Source organism: Cetorhinus maximus, chromosome 27 (genome assembly GCF_964194155.1).
Source record: "Cetorhinus maximus chromosome 27, sCetMax3.hap1.1, whole genome shotgun sequence".
NCBI classification, from domain to species: Eukaryota; Metazoa; Chordata; class Chondrichthyes; order Lamniformes; family Cetorhinidae; genus Cetorhinus; species Cetorhinus maximus.
The window spans coordinates 23,315,475-23,334,432 of NC_135905.1; the positions used below are offsets into that span (position 1 = coordinate 23,315,475).

The 18,958-nt window shown below is 52.7% G+C and overlaps 1 protein-coding gene across 1 annotated transcript in view; it reads left to right on the plus strand.

The window, feature by feature from the left end:
• LOC144668493 (glutamate receptor ionotropic, delta-1-like) overlaps positions 1–18,958 on the plus strand; it is a 69,358-nt gene that overhangs the window by 11,076 nt on the left and 39,324 nt on the right. Inside the window, exons 2-4 of the mRNA XM_078530523.1 lie at positions 4,134–4,331; positions 7,548–7,878; positions 11,386–11,524. Of these exons, the coding sequence (XP_078386649.1) occupies positions 4,134–4,331; positions 7,548–7,878; positions 11,386–11,524 (668 nt within the window). The remainder of the gene's footprint in view (positions 1–4,133; positions 4,332–7,547; positions 7,879–11,385; positions 11,525–18,958) is intronic.

Genomic DNA, 18,958 nt, shown 5'->3' on the forward strand with positions numbered 1-18,958 from the left:
CCCTCCTGCCTGTCACTCCCCTCGCTCCTGTCACTCCCCTCCCTCCTGCCTGTCGCTCCCCTCGCTCCTGTCACTCCCCTCCCTCCTGCCTGTCACTCCCCTCGCTCCTGTCACTCCCCTCGCTCCTGTCACTCCCCTCCCTCCTGCCTGTCACTCCCCTCGCTCCTGTCACTCCCCTCCCTCCTGCCTGTCACTCCCCTCGCTCCTGTCACTCCCTCCCTCCTGCCTGTCACTCCCCTCGCTCCTGTCACTCCCCTCCCTCCTGCCTGTCACTCCCCTCGCTCCTGTCACTCCCCTCCCCCCTGCCTGTCACTCCCCTCGCTCCTGCCTCTCGCTCCCCTCGCTCCTGCCTGTCGCTCCCCTCGCTCCTGTCTGTCGCTCCCCTCGCTCCTGTCTGAAACTCCCCATCGCTCCTGCCTGTCACTCCCCTCGCTCCTGCCTGTCACTCCCCTCGCTCCTGCCTGTCACTCCCCTCGCTCCTGCCTGTCGCTCCCCTCGCTCACTACTGTCACTCCCCTCGCTCCTGCCTGTCACTCCCCTCGCTCCTGCCTGTCACTCCCCTCGCTCCTGCCTGTCACTCCCCTCGCTCCTGCCTGTCACTCCCCTCGCTCCTGCCTGTCACTCCCCTCGCTCCTGCCTGTCACTCCCCTCGCTCCTGCCTGTCACTCCCCTCGCTCCTGCCTGTCACTCCCCTCGCTCCTGCCTGTCACTCCACTCCCTCCTGCCTGTCGCTCCCCTCGCTCCTGCCTGTCACTCCCCTCGCTCCTGCCTGTCACTCCCCTCGCTCCTGTCACTCCCCTCCCTCCTGCCTGTCACTCCCCTCGCTCCTGTCACACCCCTCCCTCCTGCCTGTCACTCCCCTCGCTCCTGTCACTCCCCTCCCTCCTGCCTGTCGCTCCCCTCGCTCCTGCCCGTCACTCCCCTCACTCCTGTCACTCCCCTCCCTCCTGCCTGTCACTCCCCTCGCTCCTGTCACTCCCCTCCCTCCTGCCTGTCACTCCCTCCCTCCTCTGTCACTCCCTGTCCCGCTCCCTGTCACTCCCCTCCCTCCTGCCTGTCGCTCCCCTCGCTCCTGCCCGTCACTCCCCTCACTCCTGTCACTCCCCTCCCTCCTGCCTGTCGCTCCCCTCGCTCCTGCCTGTCACTCCCCTCCCTCCTGCCTGTCGCTCCCCTCGCTCCTGCCTGTCACTCCCCTCGCTCCTGTCTGAAACTCCTCATCGCTCCTGCCTGTCACTCCCCTCGCTCCTGCCTGTCACTCACCTCGCTCCTGCCTGTCACTCCCCTCGCTCCTGTCTGTCACTCCCCTCGCTCCTGTCTGAAACTCCCCATCGCTCCTGCCCGTCACTGCCCTCGCTCCTGTGACTCCCCTCGCTCCTGTCTGTCACTCCCCTCGCTCCTGTCTGTCACTCCCCTCGCTCCTGCCTGTCGCTCCCCTCGCTCCTGCCTGTCACTCCCCTCGCTCCTGTCTGTCACTCCCCTCGCTCCTGCCTGTCACTCCCCTCGCTCCTGTCTGTCACTCCCCTCGCTCCTGTCACTCCCCTTGCTCCTGTCTGTCACTCCCCTCGCTCCTGTCACTCCCCTCGCTCCTGTCTGTCACTCCCCTCGCTCCTGTCTGTCACTCCCCTCGCTTCTGCCTGTCACTCCCCTCGCTCCTGTCTGTCACTCCCCTCGCTTCTGCCTGTCACTCCCCTCGCTCCTGTCTGTCACTCCCCTCGCTCCTGTCTGAAACTCCCCATCGATCCTGTCTGAAACTCCCCTCGCTCCTGCCTGTCACTCCCCTCGCTCCAGCCTGTCACTCCCCTCGCTCCTGTCTGAAACTCCCCTCGCTCCTGCCTGTCACTCCCCTCGCTCCTGCCTGTCACTCCCCTCGCTCCTGCCTGTCACGCCCCTCGCTCCTGCCTGTCACTCCCCTCGCTCCTGCCTGTCGCTCCCCTCGCTCCTGCCTTTCACTCCCCTCGCTCCTGTCACTCCCCTCCCTCCTGCCTGTCACTCCCCTCGCTCCTGTCACACCCCTCCCTCCTGCCTGTCACTCCCCTCGCTCCTGTCACTCCCCTCCCTCCTGCCTGTCGCTCCCCTCGCTCCTGCCTGTCACTCCCCTCCCTCCTGCCTGTCACTCCCCTCGCTCCTGTCGCTCCCCTCGCTCCTGCCCGTCACTCCCCTCACTCCTGCCTGTCACTCCCCTCGCTCCTGCCTGTCACTCCCCTCGCTCCTGTCACTCCCCTCCCTCCTGCCTGTCACTCCCCTCGCTCCTGTCACTCCCCTCCCTCCTGCCTGTCACTCCCCTCGCTCCTGTCACTCCCCTCGCTCCTGTCACTCCCCTCCCTCCTGCCTGTCGCTCCCCTCGCTCCTGCCTGTCACTCCCCTCGCTCCTGCCTGTCGCTCCCCTCGCTCCTGCCTGTCGCTCCCCTCGCTCCTGTCTGTCGCTCCCCTCGCTCCTGTCTGAAACTCCTCATCGCTCCTGCCTGTCGCTCCCCTCACTCCTGCCTGTCACTCCCCTCGCTCCTGCCTGTCACTCCCCTCGCTCCTGTCTGAAACTCCCCATCGCTCCTGTCTGAAACTCCCCATCGCTCCTGTCTGAAACTCCCCATCGCTCCTGCCTGTCGCTCCCCTCGCTCCTGTCTGAAACTCCTCATCGCTCCTGCCTGTCGCTCCCCTCGCTCCTGCCTGTCACTCCCCTCGCTCCTGCCTGTCACTCCCCTCGCTCCTGCCTGTCACTCCCCTCGCTCCTGTCTGAAACTCCCCATCGCTCCTGTCTGAAACTCCCCATCGCTCCTGCCTGTCACTGCCCTCGCTCCTGTCACTCCCCTCGCTCCTGTCTGTCACTCCCCTCGCTCCTGTCTGTCACTCCCCTCGCTCCTGCCTGTCGCTCCCCTCGCTCCTGTCTGTCACTCCCCTCGCTCCTGCCTGTCACTCCCCTCGCTCCTGTCTGTCACTCCCCTCGCTCCTGTCACTCCCCTTGCTCCTGTCTGTCACTCCCCTCGCTCCTGTCTGTCACTCCCCTCGCTCCTGTCTGTCACTCCCCTCGCTCCTGTCTGTCACTCCCCTCGCTCCTGTCACTCCCCTCCCTCCTGTCTGTCACTCCCCTCGCTCCTGTCACTCCCCTCGCTCCTGTCTGTCACTCCCCTCGCTCCTGTCTGTCACTCCCCTCGCTTCTGCCTGTCACTCCCCTCGCTCCTGTCTGTCACTCCCCTCACTCCTGTCTGTCACTCCCCTCGCTTCTGCCTGTCACTCCCCTCGCTCCTGCCTGTCACTCCCCTCGCTCCTGTCTGAAACTCCCCTCGCTCCTGCCTGTCACTCCCCTCGCTCCTGCCCATTAAACTCTTCACTCCAGTCCAGGACTCCCACGCTCTCCTGTTGTCACCTAAAATCAGAATCATGCAGCACATTAAGAAGCCATTTGGCCCATCGCGCCTGTGCTGCCCCTTTGAAATGGCTTTGCAAACAGTCCATTATCAATCTGCCTCTCAACCTCATTTCCTTCACTCCACTGTTAATGGACAATCTTTTAGTGGTAATTAAGTACCCTCTGAATCTCCCCCTTACCATTCCATTTTTTTCTTTAGAAGCTGTTTTTTGCTGTGCTCTGGGCATCTTTCACTCTTTTTAATTTCCCCCTCACCTCTCAACAGGCAGGAGGAACATTGGGCAAATGCAATTTTCCATTCTCTCTTCATGCCCGGCACATTGAAATATTCCTGAGGCACATAAGAATGTTCTCCAAATCTGTGGCTTTCTTCCCTCCCCTCCACTAACCGTTTAAAACCGTTTCAGAAATTGTTTGGAGTGGATGGAGTGGAGTGACAGGACATTAATGACCGTGCTTGGTGCTGGTTTAGTGCATCCACACCTCCGACATTATTCATTGTTTGGGTGTGACATTTTTCAAAAGCAGCATAAATACATAGAGAAGCAAGATGTTAATGAAGATTATTGCTAGTGAATATTAATGACACCACTCAGTCATGGAAGGTTGCACAGATGATCAGAATTCCTCTCTGACAAGTGCTGCTGGCAAATCCTTTATGAGTGTGGAAGGCCATGCTCCTGGTGTCACACTGGCCCTTGTTTGAGGCGATTGATGTGCACTGTTGCCTTGGTGCCCACCTGGTTCTAAGCTGTGCGTCTATCCATAGGAGGACCCCTTTGTCATGGTAGCTGAAAACATCTTGGGGCAACCAAAACGCTACAAGGGATTTTCCATCGATGTCCTCGATGCCCTGGCAAAGAACCTTGGATTTAAGTATGAGATCTATCAAGCAGTGGATCATAAATACGGCAGTCAGCTTCCTAACGGATCCTGGAATGGAATGATTGGGGAACTCATAAACAAGGCAAGCACTCATTTATTAACTCAAACTGAATTTGATGACTGAACTTTGTCTCTTCATTTTCACTTTGGACTAATTGTCTGATAGGATCATGTTGCTTGTGTAATGACAAATCCCACTCTGTGACCTGAGCCAATAATCCAGGCTAACACTTCTGTGCAGTATAAAAGGAGTGCTGCATCTTCAGATAGTCAGCACTGAGGGGGTGCTGCAGTGCCAGAGGTTCAGCGAGGGAAGCCTGCACTGTGAGAGGGTCAGCGAGAGGGTTCTGCACTGTCGGAAGGTCAGTGTTGAGGGAGTGCTGCACTGTGAGAGGGTCAGTACTGAGGGAGTGCTGCACTGTCGGGGGGCAGTACTGAGGGAGTGCTGCACTGTGAGAGGGTCAGTCCTGAGGGAGTGCTGCACTGTCGGAGGGTCAGTCCTGAGGGAGTGCTGCACTGTGAGAGGGTCAGTCCTGAGGGAGTGCTGCACTGTGAGAGGGTCAGTACTGAGGGAGTGCTGCACTGTGAGAGGGTCAATCCTGAGGGAGTGCTGCACTGTGAGAGGGTCAGTACTGAGGGAGTGCTGCACTGTCGGAGGGTCAGTCCTGAGGGAGTGCTGCACTGTGAGAGGGTCAGTCCTGAGGGAGTGCTGCACTGTCAGAGGGTCAGTCCTGAGGGAGTGCTGCACTGTGAGAGGGTCAATCCTGAGGGAGTGCTGCACTGTGAGAGGGTCAGTACTGAGGGAGTGCTGCACTGTCGGAGGGTCAGTCCTGAGGGAGTGCTGCACTGTGAGAGGGTCAGTCCTGAGGGAGTGCTGCACTGTGAGGGGGTCAGTCCTGAGGGAATGCTGCACTGTGAGAGGGTCAGTCCTGAGGGAGTGCTGCACTGTGAGAGGGTCAGTCCTGAGGGAGTGCTGCACTGTCGGAGCGTCAGTCCTGAGGGAGTGCTGCACTGTCAGAGGGTCAGTCCTGAGGGAGTGCTGCACTGTCGGGGGGCAGTACTGAGGGAGTGCTGCACTGTCGGGGGGCAGTACTGAGGGAGTGCTGCACTGTCGGAGGGTCAGTCCTGAGGGAGTGCTGCACTGTCGGGGGGAAGTACTGAGGGAGTGCTGCACTGTGAGAGGGTCAGTCCTGAGGGAGTGCTGCACTGTGAGAGGGTCAGTCCTGAGGGAGTGCTGCACTGTGAGAGCATCAGTACTGAGGGAGTGCTGCACTGTCGGAGGGTCAGTCCTGAGGGAGTGCTGCACTGTGAGAGGGTCAGTCCTGAGGGAGTGCTGCACTGTCGGAGGGTCAGTCCTGAGGGAGTGCTGCACTGTGAGAGGGTCAGTCCTGAGGGAGTGCTGCACTGTCAGAGGGTCAGTCCTGAGGGAGTGCTGCACTGTGAGAGGGTCAATCCTGAGGGAGTGCTGCACTGTGAGAGGGTCAGTACTGAGGGAGTGCTGCACTGTCGGAGGGTCAGTCCTGAGGGAGTGCTGCACTGTGAGAGGGTCAGTCCTGAGGGAGTGCTGCACTGTGAGAGGGTCAGTCCTGAGGGAGTGCTGCACTGTGAGAGGGTCAGTACTGAGGGAGTGCTGCACTGTCGGAGGGTCAGTCCTGAGGGAGTGCTGCACTGTGAGAGGGTCAGTCCTGAGGGAGTGCTGCACTGTCAGAGGGTCAGTCCTGAGGGAGTGCTGCACTGTCGGGGGGCAGTACTGAGGGAGTGCTGCACTGTCGGGGGGCAGTACTGAGGGAGTGCTGCACTGTCGGAGGGTCAGTCCTGAGGGAGTGCTGCACTGTCGGGGGGAAGTACTGAGGGAGTGCTGCACTGTGAGAGGGTCAGTCCTGAGGGAGTGCTGCACTGTCGCAGGGGCAATACTGATGGAATTTACTGAAAAATCCAATCTTACTTCATATTAACCACACTCTATTGGATCACGTGAAAGATGTTTTCGAAGAAGAACAGAAAGTTATCCCTCCATAAGTTGCTCCTCTGGTCAATATGACCAAAAATAAATAAACTACTCATTCGTTTCATTGTAGTTCTTGGGATCATTTTATATCCAAAACAGTTGCCATGTTTGCCAACATAACACCAGTCCCAAAATCATAGAGATTTCAGCAGAGATGGAGGCTACTCAGTCCTTCACTTAACCATCTTGGTAATAGATCTTTACCTGGAGTTATTAAATGCATTTCAGAGTAATTCAAGGGGAGGATGTGCATTTGTGAGACTTGTGATCTGGTGCAGGTCTGTCAGTCTTGAATGTGCAAACATGGAGTAGTTGCAGTGTTGTGTAACAATGAGATCGAGAAAAGAAAACTCCGGAAAGAAACCAGATGAGCAACAAACACACAAGAGTTGGACTTTTCATTGACAGGTGTGGTTGACTCTTCAATGCCCTCTGACCAAGGGCAATTAGGGATGGGCAATAAATGCTGGCCTAGCCAGGGATGCCCACATCCCATGAATGAATAAAAAAAACTATTGTGGTTCTACCTCAATAAGCCCATAAGTTTCAGAAGTTGACATTGGAAGATCTGGTCCAACATTTAAGGCTGGTGATCCTTCATCTGATAGTGATGTGTAGTGGGCATTCTCATCCAGGCTTTACCCTGAGATGGTATTTCAACTGTTGCTGGGTCAAAATCCAGGAACTCCCTTCCTAGCAGCACTGTGGGTGTACCTACACCACACGGACTGCAGCGGTTCAAGAAGACAGCTTAACCACCACCTTCTCAAGGGCAATGAGGGATGGGCAATAAATGCTGGCCCAGCCAGCGAAGCCCACATCCCGTGAATGAATAAAAAAAAACTATTGTGGTTCTACCTCAATAAGCCCATAAGTTTCAGAAGTGAGAGAACGATGTGGGGTACGTACTCTAAAAGTGAGGAAGTTGAAGGCTGAGCAGCTGGAGATGTTTAAAATGATGAAAGGAGTTGATAAGGTAGTTACAGAATGACCTTTCACCCTAGTATGGAATCCAGAACAAGGAGACGTCAACTTATAATTTGAACTAAAGCAGCCCAGCTCAGAACATAAGATTGTGAGAATGTGGAACACACTTTCCCAGAAGGAGATAGATGGTAAATCAACTGAGATGTTTAAAATGGGAGGTAGACTCTGGAATGGACGGTATTTAAGGAGAAAGGAAGGGCAATAGAGATAAAAGAAAAGAGCACAGTGGCTGGGAGTGGGGAGGCCCAGGTCGTCCGTTCCTGATATAACGATGGTAACCCATGCTTGTTTTCTTGTTTACAGAAAGCAGACATTGCAATCTCGGCAATAACCATCACTCCTGAGAGAGAAAGTGTTGTGGATTTCAGCAAGCGCTACATGGATTATTCCGTTGGAATCCTTCTGAAAAAACCGGAGGAAAAGATTAACATCTTCTCGATCTTTGCTCCCTTTGACCTGGCCGTGTGGGCCTGCATTGCTGCTGCCATCCCACTGGTGGGAGTCCTAATCTTTGTGCTCAATCGGGTGCAATTGGTGCGGACACAGACCCCAACACACCCTCAGACCCCTCCTTCCACCTCTGGCACTTTACACAGTGCCATCTGGCTTGTGTATGGAGCGTTCGTCCAACAAGGTAGATCACAACATTACAACGTCGCAATGTGACAGGGAAATATGACCGTAGAGTAACATAGCATCCATGGGGAATGACAGAATGAAATGTACATGAGCAGGTCATTTGGGGACCATGCTGTACATAGGATGGAGAGTGGGGATGGTGGTTTACGGTGGGGATGATGGTTGCATATATGGGGAAAGGAGCCCACTGAGGAGGCTGGAGGTTGGGAGGAGAGGGGTGGTGCAGGGAGAAGGGAGGGGGAATGGGGAGTTGATTGCCCGGCCCAATTTATTGGCTGGCCCTTGTTAGAATTACAGAATGGTTACAGCACAGAAGGAGGCCATTCAGCCCTTCGTGGCTGTGCCAGCTCTCTGTAAGATCAATTCACTGAGTGCCACTTCCCCTGCTCTTTCCCCATAGCCCTGAAAGCTTTTCATTAACCTGCTGCTGGCTGAGTCCCTAACCGAAATAGTAATGGCGGAAAGCAGAGCATCTTGTTGGGCTCAAGATAAATGCGGGGTGGGTAATGGGAGCTCCAGAGTGATCAGAGGTTCAGGACATGGGAGTGTGTTCTGGACAGGGATGACATGCACTTCCTCTGCTCCTCCTCTCCCAACAAAGTGAGGCCTGCGTTCAGGTTATTGCTGTCACTGAATCTGCTTCGGGCCCCAATTCTTTCCAGGCCCAAGTCCTATCGACCGAATAGAGCACCAGTTTACATGCATGTATGAGGCTCCTGACTGCCTCAGCTGCCAAAACTCCAGGTAGGGAGAAGCCTAGCCAAACTAAGAATGAAGTGGAGATTACAGTGGTCCATTGCCAGATGAGGAGTCAGCCATTCGGGACTGAGATGAGGAGAAATTTCTTCACTCAAAGGGTTGTGAATTTTTGGAATTCTGCACCCCAGAGAGCCGTGGGTGCTCAGTTTTTGAGTATATTTGAGACTGAGGTTGATAAATTTTTGGTTATTAAGGGAATCAAAGGATACGGGGTTAGGTTGGAAAAGCGGAGTTGAGATAGAAGATGAGTGACAATCTTTTTGGATGGTGGAGAAAACCAGAGGGGCCATTTGGCTTCCTCCTGCTCCTATTTCTTATGTTTTTATGTTCTTATGCATGGATACCCAGAGAAGAAAATTTGCCCGAATAACCTTTAGTACATTGGTTGTGATTGAGCATATTGCCAATTTAATTATTAATTTCATGTAGAATTAGCCAAGGTGTGTGTTGTCGAAGGAGTTATTGGAGACTTTTACGTAGACCAAGAAATTGAACAAAGACTCTCATCTCACACTTACGTTGGAAGACGCAATTGGAAGTATTGTAACCAAGTAGAAGTCAGATGAATTCTTGGGCCAAGAGGAACAGGAAATTTACTTCTTCCCCGTTTACTGAACTCTCAGTCATATCATCAGCAAATGGCAAACAACCAAGATTGGCAGGCAGCCATCCCAGATCACTTTATTTGCATCAAGCTTCAGTTACCAAGGAACAGAATAGTTTCCCAGGACTGCCAGCTTTCTTCATCTGCTCTTTCAACTATCAATTAATTTATGGGTGAATACATGGCATAAATTTAGAAGCCGACTGTTCATTCCAAATCTCGCTTTGTTGCTCACCCAAAACAAATCTTTTATTTAAGAGTTTGCAGGAGTGTTGAAAATCTGCCCTCTCCAGATTTGAAAGCAGTGCCCTAAGTATTTGAATCCTACCCGATCATGCTGAGTGAGCCCAGCAGCGAATGAGAGGTCCCTTTCCATTGGCAGAAAACCAAACAGGAAAGCAGGAGACTGTCACATGTGCTGCACATGGCAACATTAAACCGATCGGCTCCACAAAACATGACTTTCTCTGCTGGGCTTTAACTGTTAGTGTTCATGAGTTTATTGGGATTCATAGAGATGGGAACAAGCCATTGAGGGGCTAGTGGAACTTGTACTTGTGACATAGAATCATGGAAATTCAGAGCATGAAAGGAGGTCATTCAACCCATCATGTTCGTGGTGGTAACATTTGTACACCAGACCATTTAGGCTGACTCTCAAAATCTTTAATGGTGTAAGTTTTGATGGAGTTCTGGTAGAGTAGATAGAGGAAGGGCTGTTCCCCCCCCCTGGCAAGTGGGTCACTAACCTGAGGTCATAGATTTAAAACCATTGGTAAAAGGTTTAGAGGCAAGATCAGGAGGAATGTTTTCACTCAGAGAGTTGTCAGGATCTGGAACACTCAACCTGAAACTGATGCGATCAATCGTTTGAGAAGGGAGTTGGGGAGGTACTTGTGGGTGAGGAACCTACATGACCACAACCAAAAAGCAGGGAAGTGGGACTAAGCACGATGGCTCTTTCAAAGAGCCAGCACAATCATGATGGGCGTCCTTTAGCGCTGTAGGTTTCGATGATTCTAAAGTAAAATGAGGACTGTGGCATTCTTCATTTCTTCTTTTTGAAGATGACACACATCTTGGGGGGGGGGGAACCTGCCCACTGAACCCCAAGGCATCTTCAGTGGTAACAGGAGTGACGTTAAGTCTCACGCTGAATAAGTCCGAAATTGTGACCCATGCCCCATGTTTAGTAAACCCGTTGGGTCAGACTGATCCCAATCCTTCTCTCAGTCAGTGATGGAAGAATCAATGGTGGGTCATGGGAACTCGCTCCTTGGGTGAATAAGTCCTTCTCCACAAACCCATGGGCTATAACTTTTTTTTAAGGTTTTCAGATGAATGATGTCCTCTTTGCCGGGCATGTTTAATCGTAGGGACAGAGAAACCAGGAGCTGTTCCACTTTGCAATCCCAAGGCAGGGACAGGAAGATTCTAACATTAATTTGCATTAATGTATCCTTATTAACATAATGAAAGTAATTTTTACAAAAATTGATCTGCCCGATTTGAGTTGTAAAGGAAAGTCTATTTTATAATTATTTTAATTAGTAGATGTAAATTAGATATAATCTTGGTAATGTATCCAATTTGTGTGTCGTGAATATGGCTACAAGTTTCACAACTGAAGAAATTATATCTTTAAATTATTCCAAAAAGTCCAATCTGCATCTCATTTTCAACATGTCATCTCTCAGTTTGAAAACTGTCCTGAGTTTCACTAAATGGAACTGCCTTTGAATTAATGCAAGCCTAACATCACAACTGATGCTGCACACTGACAGCACACAACAGTGTACATTGATGGAGGACAGTAATAGCACGCAAAGGGTGAATTTTCACTTTTACCGTCGACCAGCAAGGGTTTGTCCATCCATTTTACACCCGACGTAATTTCAGCATCTATTACAAATCTCCCCCACTATCCCTACCCTGTTAAACCTGTTATGCAGTGATTTAAATGTGACCTTTCTTTCCAGGACCTCTTTCTAATGAAAGGAGCAGTGTTGGTTAGAACCATTCAAAAATGATATATTTTGACAAAATAACAAATAGATATTTTTAAAACCCTTTTTTTTTCAGTGGAAATTAGTTGATTCCAACCTTTCCTATTTTAAGCCTCTTTCATCCTGATTGCAGGTGGGGACTCGCCCATGAACTCAGTTGCCATGCGGATTGTTATGGGCAGCTGGTGGCTCTTTACACTGATCGTGTGTTCCTCATACACAGCCAACCTGGCCGCGTTTCTGACCGTGTCCAGAATGGATAACTCCATCCAGTAAGTGACTTTCAACGTACGCTTCTCGACAGGAAGGAACAAAGTACAGTGGTCTTTTCTCCTTCTATCGGGCACAGTACAGGCTGTGGTGTTGCTTTGTCACGTCCAGTCCTTGAGGATCAGTCTGACATATTGGCAGTCATCTCAAAAGAAGGATGGTTCTCATGTCTAACACGTGTGAGATAAAAAGCTTCATTGGCATAAGCACAACATCATTGGTTGTCATGTTCAACACAGGGTTCAAGTCAGAATTTAGCTTCAGCTTCGTTGCTGTTCCTGGAATTGTCCCTCAGGCAGAAATATCTCCTTATTCAAACCCATATTAACATTACATCGAGGAAACCGGATAAAAGGTTTGCGATGTACCTAAGGTTTGGGAAGATTAAACCAGCGTCCTTTCATTTATCAGGCTGGGCTTTAATTGCACCTCAGACCGGCGAGAGATCATTCTCATCTCTCTCGCAGACGGAGCTCTTGAGAGAGAGGATTTTAAGTCAGTCAGGAACCAATTTCTTGATTAGTGTGAGTCTATGTGGAAGCAGGGCTTCATCTTGTGTCAAATAGAGAAATATTTCAGCATTGTTTTTTTAATAGGATTTGGATTCAAAAATGGTTTCAAACTACATGAATCACAGAGAGACTTTGCTTTGTCTCTGTCGGAACTGTAGGCAATAGGCGAGCTTCGTCTGATTCACTGGTGTTTCGGTGAGTTGTCTGTTGTCATGGGCTGTTTGGACATTGGGCTGTTTGGACCGTGGGCTGTTTGGACATTGGGCTGTTTGGACCGTGGGCTGTTTGGACATTGGGCTGTTTGGACCGTGGGCTGTTTGGACATTGGGCTGTTTGGACATTGGGCTGTTTGGACCGTGGGCTGTTTGGACATTGGGCTGTTTGGACATTGGGCTGTTTGGACCGTGGGCTGTTTGGACATTGGGCTGTTTGGACCGTGGGCTGTTTGGACATTGGGCTGTTTGGACATTGGGCTGTTTGGACATTGGGCTGTTTGGACCGTGGGCTGTTTGGACATTGGGCTGTTTGGACATTGGGCTGTTTGGACCGTGGGCTGTTTTGTAGCAAAGGCAGAGACTATGAGCTGAATAGTACGGGGAGGGAGTGAATGACTTGCCCCCCAGCCCCGGAATCAAAGTCAGCGTGGAGCTGACCCACTTCACACCCGCCCACCCTGTGACCATAACAAGGGCCAAACAAGGGCCAAGTGGGTCTTCTGCCCCTCTCTGGCCAATCTGATTGGCCGGCAGCTCCATCAGTCCCTCAAGCGCCAAGAGTGGCCACTGCTGAGACGGCAAGAAGAGGGGGAGGAGGAAGAAGGTCCCAATGGACCCCCCGAAGCCAGTATGTCCGGGGTCTTGGGCACGGGAGGGTTTTGGCAAGTCAGGGGGCGGGTTTGGGTTTAAGGTCACGGACGGGTAGGAAGAAAGGGGTGGAGTTCCAGCTTAGCTGCAATGCCCCACTCCCACCTCCCCACCGATCCACAGAGACCAGCCCCCTGAAGATTGAACCCTCGTCCTTCCTTCCCGCCCTTCGATGAATGTAGTTAAGTAAATCGGGCTGTGTGCTCCTGTCTGACTGCTCGTACCAAACGTTTGCTGGCCTGGGCAGCGAATTGTCAGAGTCAGTTAGCTCGGCAACAAGCCTAATTCACCCTGATTACCTGTTTAAATATAGCGGGTGGGCTGCTTAATTCAGCACCTGAGCTCGGGGGTGGGTGGGCACCTGGCCCTATTTTACATGCCCCCCCCCACGCCAGAAACACACCAGCTGGCAAAAGGTAGCCCTATCTTACCCAAGCAGTATATCTGACCTCCAAGACACTGTGGCATTCAGGGGTTGAGGAAGGACTGTCTAATGTGAAGTGATAACTTAAACTTTCGCTCTGGACAGTAAACTACCCAAGGATGCGATATTACAACCTGGGATTTATAGCAGCTGATAAATAATTCATATACTTCTACTTTGCATGGAAACAGGTGAGCAATCTTTTACTGTGTCTATGACAGGATGTGACTCAACCCATCACTGGATAATGAATGGCTCTGATGTCAAAGAGTTAAGTGTCACTGATTTATTTGGGTCAGTGTTGGCATTTGGCCTGAGAAAGATCATCGAGATGAGCAGTTGCATCCTTGGCCCTGGGTCGGCTTTTGATTTAATTGTTTGCTGGAACAGTTGGTTATTATGTACTGCACGGGCCCAACATATTGGCTTAATATCAGTCTTAAACTTGAAGTACAGGATGAGTTTAGGATATTGCCGGGATGCTGGTAGTTAGAGGGATTTGGGTGTTCTTATACATGGATCACAGAAAATCAACATGCAGGTAACACCCAGCAATTAGGAATTTATATGCTAGCCTTTGTTACAAGAGGATGGAGATCAAGACTAAGGAAGTCTGACTGCAATTATATAGAGCTTCGGTGAGACCAGACCTGAAGTGCTGAGTACAATTTTGATTTCCTTACCTAAGGAAGGATATAATTGCCTTAGATAAGCGCAACAAAGATTAATTCCTGGGATGAGGGGATTGCCCTACAAGGAGAGATTGAGTAGAATGCATTTATATTCTCTGGTGTTCAGTAGAATGAGAGGTGATCTCAGTCAAATGGAGAAAATTCTTACAGGGCTTGAGGAGGTAACCATTGAGAGGCCGATTCCCCTGACTGGAGAGTCTATAACCAGGGATCACAGTCTCAGGAAACGGGGTCGACCATTTAGGACTGAGATAAAGAGAAATTTCTTCATTCAGACGGTTGTGAATCCCTAGAATTCTCTATCTAGGAGGGCTTGAATGCTCAGTCAATGAGTATATTCCACCCTGAGATCGATAGATCTTTGAGCACTAAGGGAAGCAATGGATATGAGCATAGAGCAGGGTGCTGGCGTGGAAGTAGAAGATCAACCATGAATTTATTGAATAGTAGAGCAGACTCCAGGGTACACAAAGCCCTCTCCTGATTATGTCCTTTATTATGTTCTTACCACCACTTTTCTTCACTTTGGGAGAATCTCACCCAAATTTGTTTGGTGCTTCAGTTGTGTTCACCCAGATCCCTATATGCCTATCTTTGCTGAACTCTAGATCATCCCATAGCTCAGAGGATTGACTTCAATGACCTCAAATGGTCCTTGCCTCTGTGGTCAGTTCCAGCTATCTATTGCTGCTACTGTCCACACCAGGGCCTGAATAATACACTCCCAGATCGGGACAGTTTGCCACTTTGCAGAGCATATTATGGGCGCGATGACGTCGGGCACTGTTTATGACACCATCATGCATTTTACCGATAATATGATAAGCGGATGGGGTCAAAAAGTTGGGAACCCGCCCGCGTTATTCAAATAGCAATTGAAAACCCAATTAAAGTAATTAACTACCCATCTCACTGCCATAATACTTTCAGGAGGCAATAATACGCCTTCAGGGTGAGATTCACGACAGGTGGGGAGTCCATTTTTTCATAGGTCTGGGTGGGTTTTAAAACTGCAACTGAGACCAGAGTCAGCTTCACTGATCAAACTCCACCGACTGTAGGAACTGCTCATTTGAGTAGTTTGGGCAGAGGAACCTTTTGGATCTTTTTTTTTTATTGGGAGAACTCTTCTCTGGCTCAGAGGGCTCCCTTGATTGAACGTTTTCCTGTCCTTTGCCCCGGGGTGAGGGGTGAAAAGCCTCTGAGGAAGATGGGATTGGGGTCTCAGTTGGAGACACAACCTCCAGTGAGGAGAGAAGTATCAGGAGGAGGAGGAGGAGAAGGGATCACAGGGACGCTCAGGATGCTGGGGTTCCTCACAAAGGGTACAGAGGAGAGCCAGACCCTGAGGGTCAGATGGAAGCCAGAAATCCTCAGCAAAGGGCACAGAGTGATTTATACGCGCCAAGGGTATACAGGCAATGATTTAGTTACCCTGCAATGGAGTGAGACCCAGTGCAGAAGAAGATTCAGAGTTTCCAGGGCGACTGTGACATCACTGATGCTCACAGGTGGTCCTCATCCAACTTCCGAGGGCTATCCAGCTTCTTACAAACAGGTGGGGTTTAGTGAAATATCACCCCTCATTTCCCCAGTTGCAATGAGAGTCCTGTAGCCCTTATATCCAAACCCTCTCCATCACCCCACTCGATTCCTCCTACCTTCTCTCAACCTTTGATTTCTTCCCTCCAAACACCAGGCACAGCATCAATAAGAACAGCAGCATGAGGGAATGTGAGTTTGGTGTTTATCCATAGGCTTTCCAGGCAGAACAGCATCAATAGATAATACCCTCACCCATGTGCCCACCTTTGTGACTAATGTGGATATTAACTACCATGCCTAGGAGTGCTCTGGCACAATGCTGCCCCCTCGCTTGTGGCTACGCTGGAGAGAGGCGTCTGATCTGCCACCTCCCTGGCCCTGGATGACTTTGACGGGCGTCCTCTGTGTGACTGTGGCCTTGAGCAGCCGGCCACTCCAGGAGACTCTTCCTGAGATGCACGTGAGCATTCAGTCACCGTAGCAACGGCCGAGGCCTGTGTCATTGGCTGATGGACGGAGGAGATGCTGCCCCATCAGAAGTGCCATGAGAGGAACTTCCAGATGAAGGCGGCTGCTGCTCATCCCCCGTCATTCGGACCGGCTGACCCTCCCTGACAACCCGTGAGGTCCCAGGAGCTGGGCGGGCCACCAAGCTACCAGTTCCCCTGTCGCCCTGGGTCTGTGCCCCTGAGGTCAGAGCCAGGGCAATGGGTGCGCGGGTCAGAGCGCATCCTGACGATTGCGTCTGCAGTGCACATGGTTTGCCTCTCCCAGACAGTTGCCAGTCTGTCCATGGGGGAAGCTTGGTAGAGTGGGTGATTGCAGCGCTCATCGCCTGGATGGACACCTCCGCAGTCTGGGCCAGAGCGCACAACCCTGCTGGTATACCCGCCAAATCTTCACGGACCTCGCTGTGAACATCCAGCACCTGCCGCCTTACAGACGACCCCAGAAACTCATCATCCTGCTCAGAATCAGCCTCTGGAACACCCCGGACACTCCTCCAACTGCCCAAGGCCTGCCCTACCACACCTTCCGGCAGCTACTGGTGCGAATGTCAGGTGGCATCACCAGTGTGTGCGTGATCCCCGTCCGAAGCTCAGAACCCTGCCTGAGCGCCAGTATCTGTGACAGTGCCAACTGCAGAGGGAGGATGTGACACTGCTCCCTCCAAGGGTTCCTCGGAGGAGGAGGAGGAGGGGGGAGGGGAGGAGGAGGAGGAGGGAGAGGGGGAGGAGGAGGAGGAGGAGGAGGAATGGAGGAGGGGGAGGAGGGGTGTTGCTGGAGGCCTCTGGTGCAGCCTGCACTGAAGAGGCTTCTCCTGTAACAGAGGGAAACCAGTCCGGAGGTAGCCTGGAATCTAATCACTTGACAAATCAGCTCCATCACACAATGCACGTAAACCATTTCACCATCCGACATGAGTGAATGAACTCTGCAGACACGATGAACCTTTGAATGATGATCTGAAGCTTGTCAAGGTTCCAATGTGTGAACTATATTTATCAGACACATTACATAATTCCTAACCTCCACCTCCTCTTCTCAGCCAGTCTGGGGAATTTGGCCCTTCTCCCCAGAGCCAGGCCTCCCTCCAATTCTGCCGCTGCCTCTTCTCCTGGATGAGTCAGGCCCCGGCAGGGCCAGCACTTACCCCTCGTAAAGGAGCCAAGGTTTCCATGTTGGGTAAGACCACCGTCTGTACGGGTCTCTCGTGGGCATTGGAAGCTCGCTTCCCCTGAAGAGATTTGACACTGGGTTTTAATCAAAAATGAAATACTAGCAAATGTGATGCCCCAAGCCCTGTATCAGACCAGTGCTTGCCCAACTGAAGCCTACGCTCGTGCCATAAGGTCATCCTGCCAACCTCCCACCGTATAACTGGACCATTGCCTGACATGTACAAAGGCATGGTCTCGGACAGCTGCGTCCTTGTGGGTTCATGCAGCCTTTGAGGAGCAGCCAACCTCAATTACCTCCTGCCTTCGCTAGTGAGACCTGTATCCCATGGGCCCCCAGATTGCTCAAACTGGTGCCACACTCACCCTGGCCAGCCTCGTGAGGCAGTTGAGCCTTTTGTGGCCCCGGCACCAAGTCTTCCTCACCACGTCAGCCACCTCCTCCCACACGGCTCGGAGTCCAGCCTGGGCCTCCCACACGGCTCGGAGTCCAGCCTGGGCCTCCCACACGGCTCGGAGTCCAGCCTGGGCCTCCCACACGGCTCGGAGTCCAGCCTGGGCCTCCCACACGGCTCGGAGTCCAGCCTGGGCCTCCCACACGGCTCGGAGTCCAGCCTGGGCCTCCCACACGGCTCGGAGTCCAGCCTGGGCCTCCCACACGGCTCGGAGTCCAGCCTGGGCCTCCCACACGGCTCGGAGTCCAGCCTGGGCCTCCCACACGGCTCGGAGTCCAGCCTGGGCCTCCCACACGGCTCGGAGTCCAGCCTGGGCCTCCCACACGGCTCGGAGTCCAGCCTGGGCCTCCCACACGGCTCGGAGTCCAGCCTGGGCCTCCCACACGGCTCGGAGTCCAGCCTGGGCCTCCCACACGGCTCGGAGTCCAGCCTGGGCCTCCCACACGGCTCGGAGTCCAGCCTGGGCCTCCCACACGGCTCGGAGTCCAGCCTGGGCCTCCCACATGGCTCGGAGTCCAGCCTGGGCCTCCCACACGGCTCGGAGTCCAGCCTGGGCCTCCCACACGGCTCGGAGTCCAGCCTGGGCCTCCCACACGGCTCGGAGTCCAGCCTGGGCCTCCCACACGGCTCGGAGTCCAGCCTGGGTCTCCCACACGGCTCGGGTCTCAGCATGAGGTGGGCCCTGCCTGTCATGTGCTGCACGCAGGAGGGCACCAGGTGCCGGCCTCACTGAATCTGTGGGGCAGCTTTTCCCCGTCTACAATGCCTCTCCCCTCGCTCCGATGGTGCAGACATTCTATGAGTGGAAATATGTAATGAACGCACAACTGCTCAATGCCAATAAGTGGGAGACTTGCTGACTTTTTTTTTAAAAATGTGCCACCTTTGAAGATTGACATGGTTGGCAGAGATTAGCTTGAATTTAAATAGATTTACCTGGCCAGACTGGAAGATTCACAAATCTTCATAATGTACCGTTGAGTGATCCTCTGATGGGTCACCTGACACTGTCCTGCGCGGGGGTCCCTTTAAAAAGTGCTGACCGTGATCCTGTCCCAGGTCACAGCCTCTGAGATCGGACACCCCGCCCTCCGGCACACATCGAGCGGGGTGAAGGTCCACAACCTGCCCTTGCCTCTAATTGGCAGGGATTAACGTATATCGGGTGCAGTGGGCCGACAGTGGTGGCCTGGAAGTCAGAACACGGCCAACTTCCGGGTGTGGAACCCGCCATTGGTGCACAAGCATATTATTCGGCCCCAACCT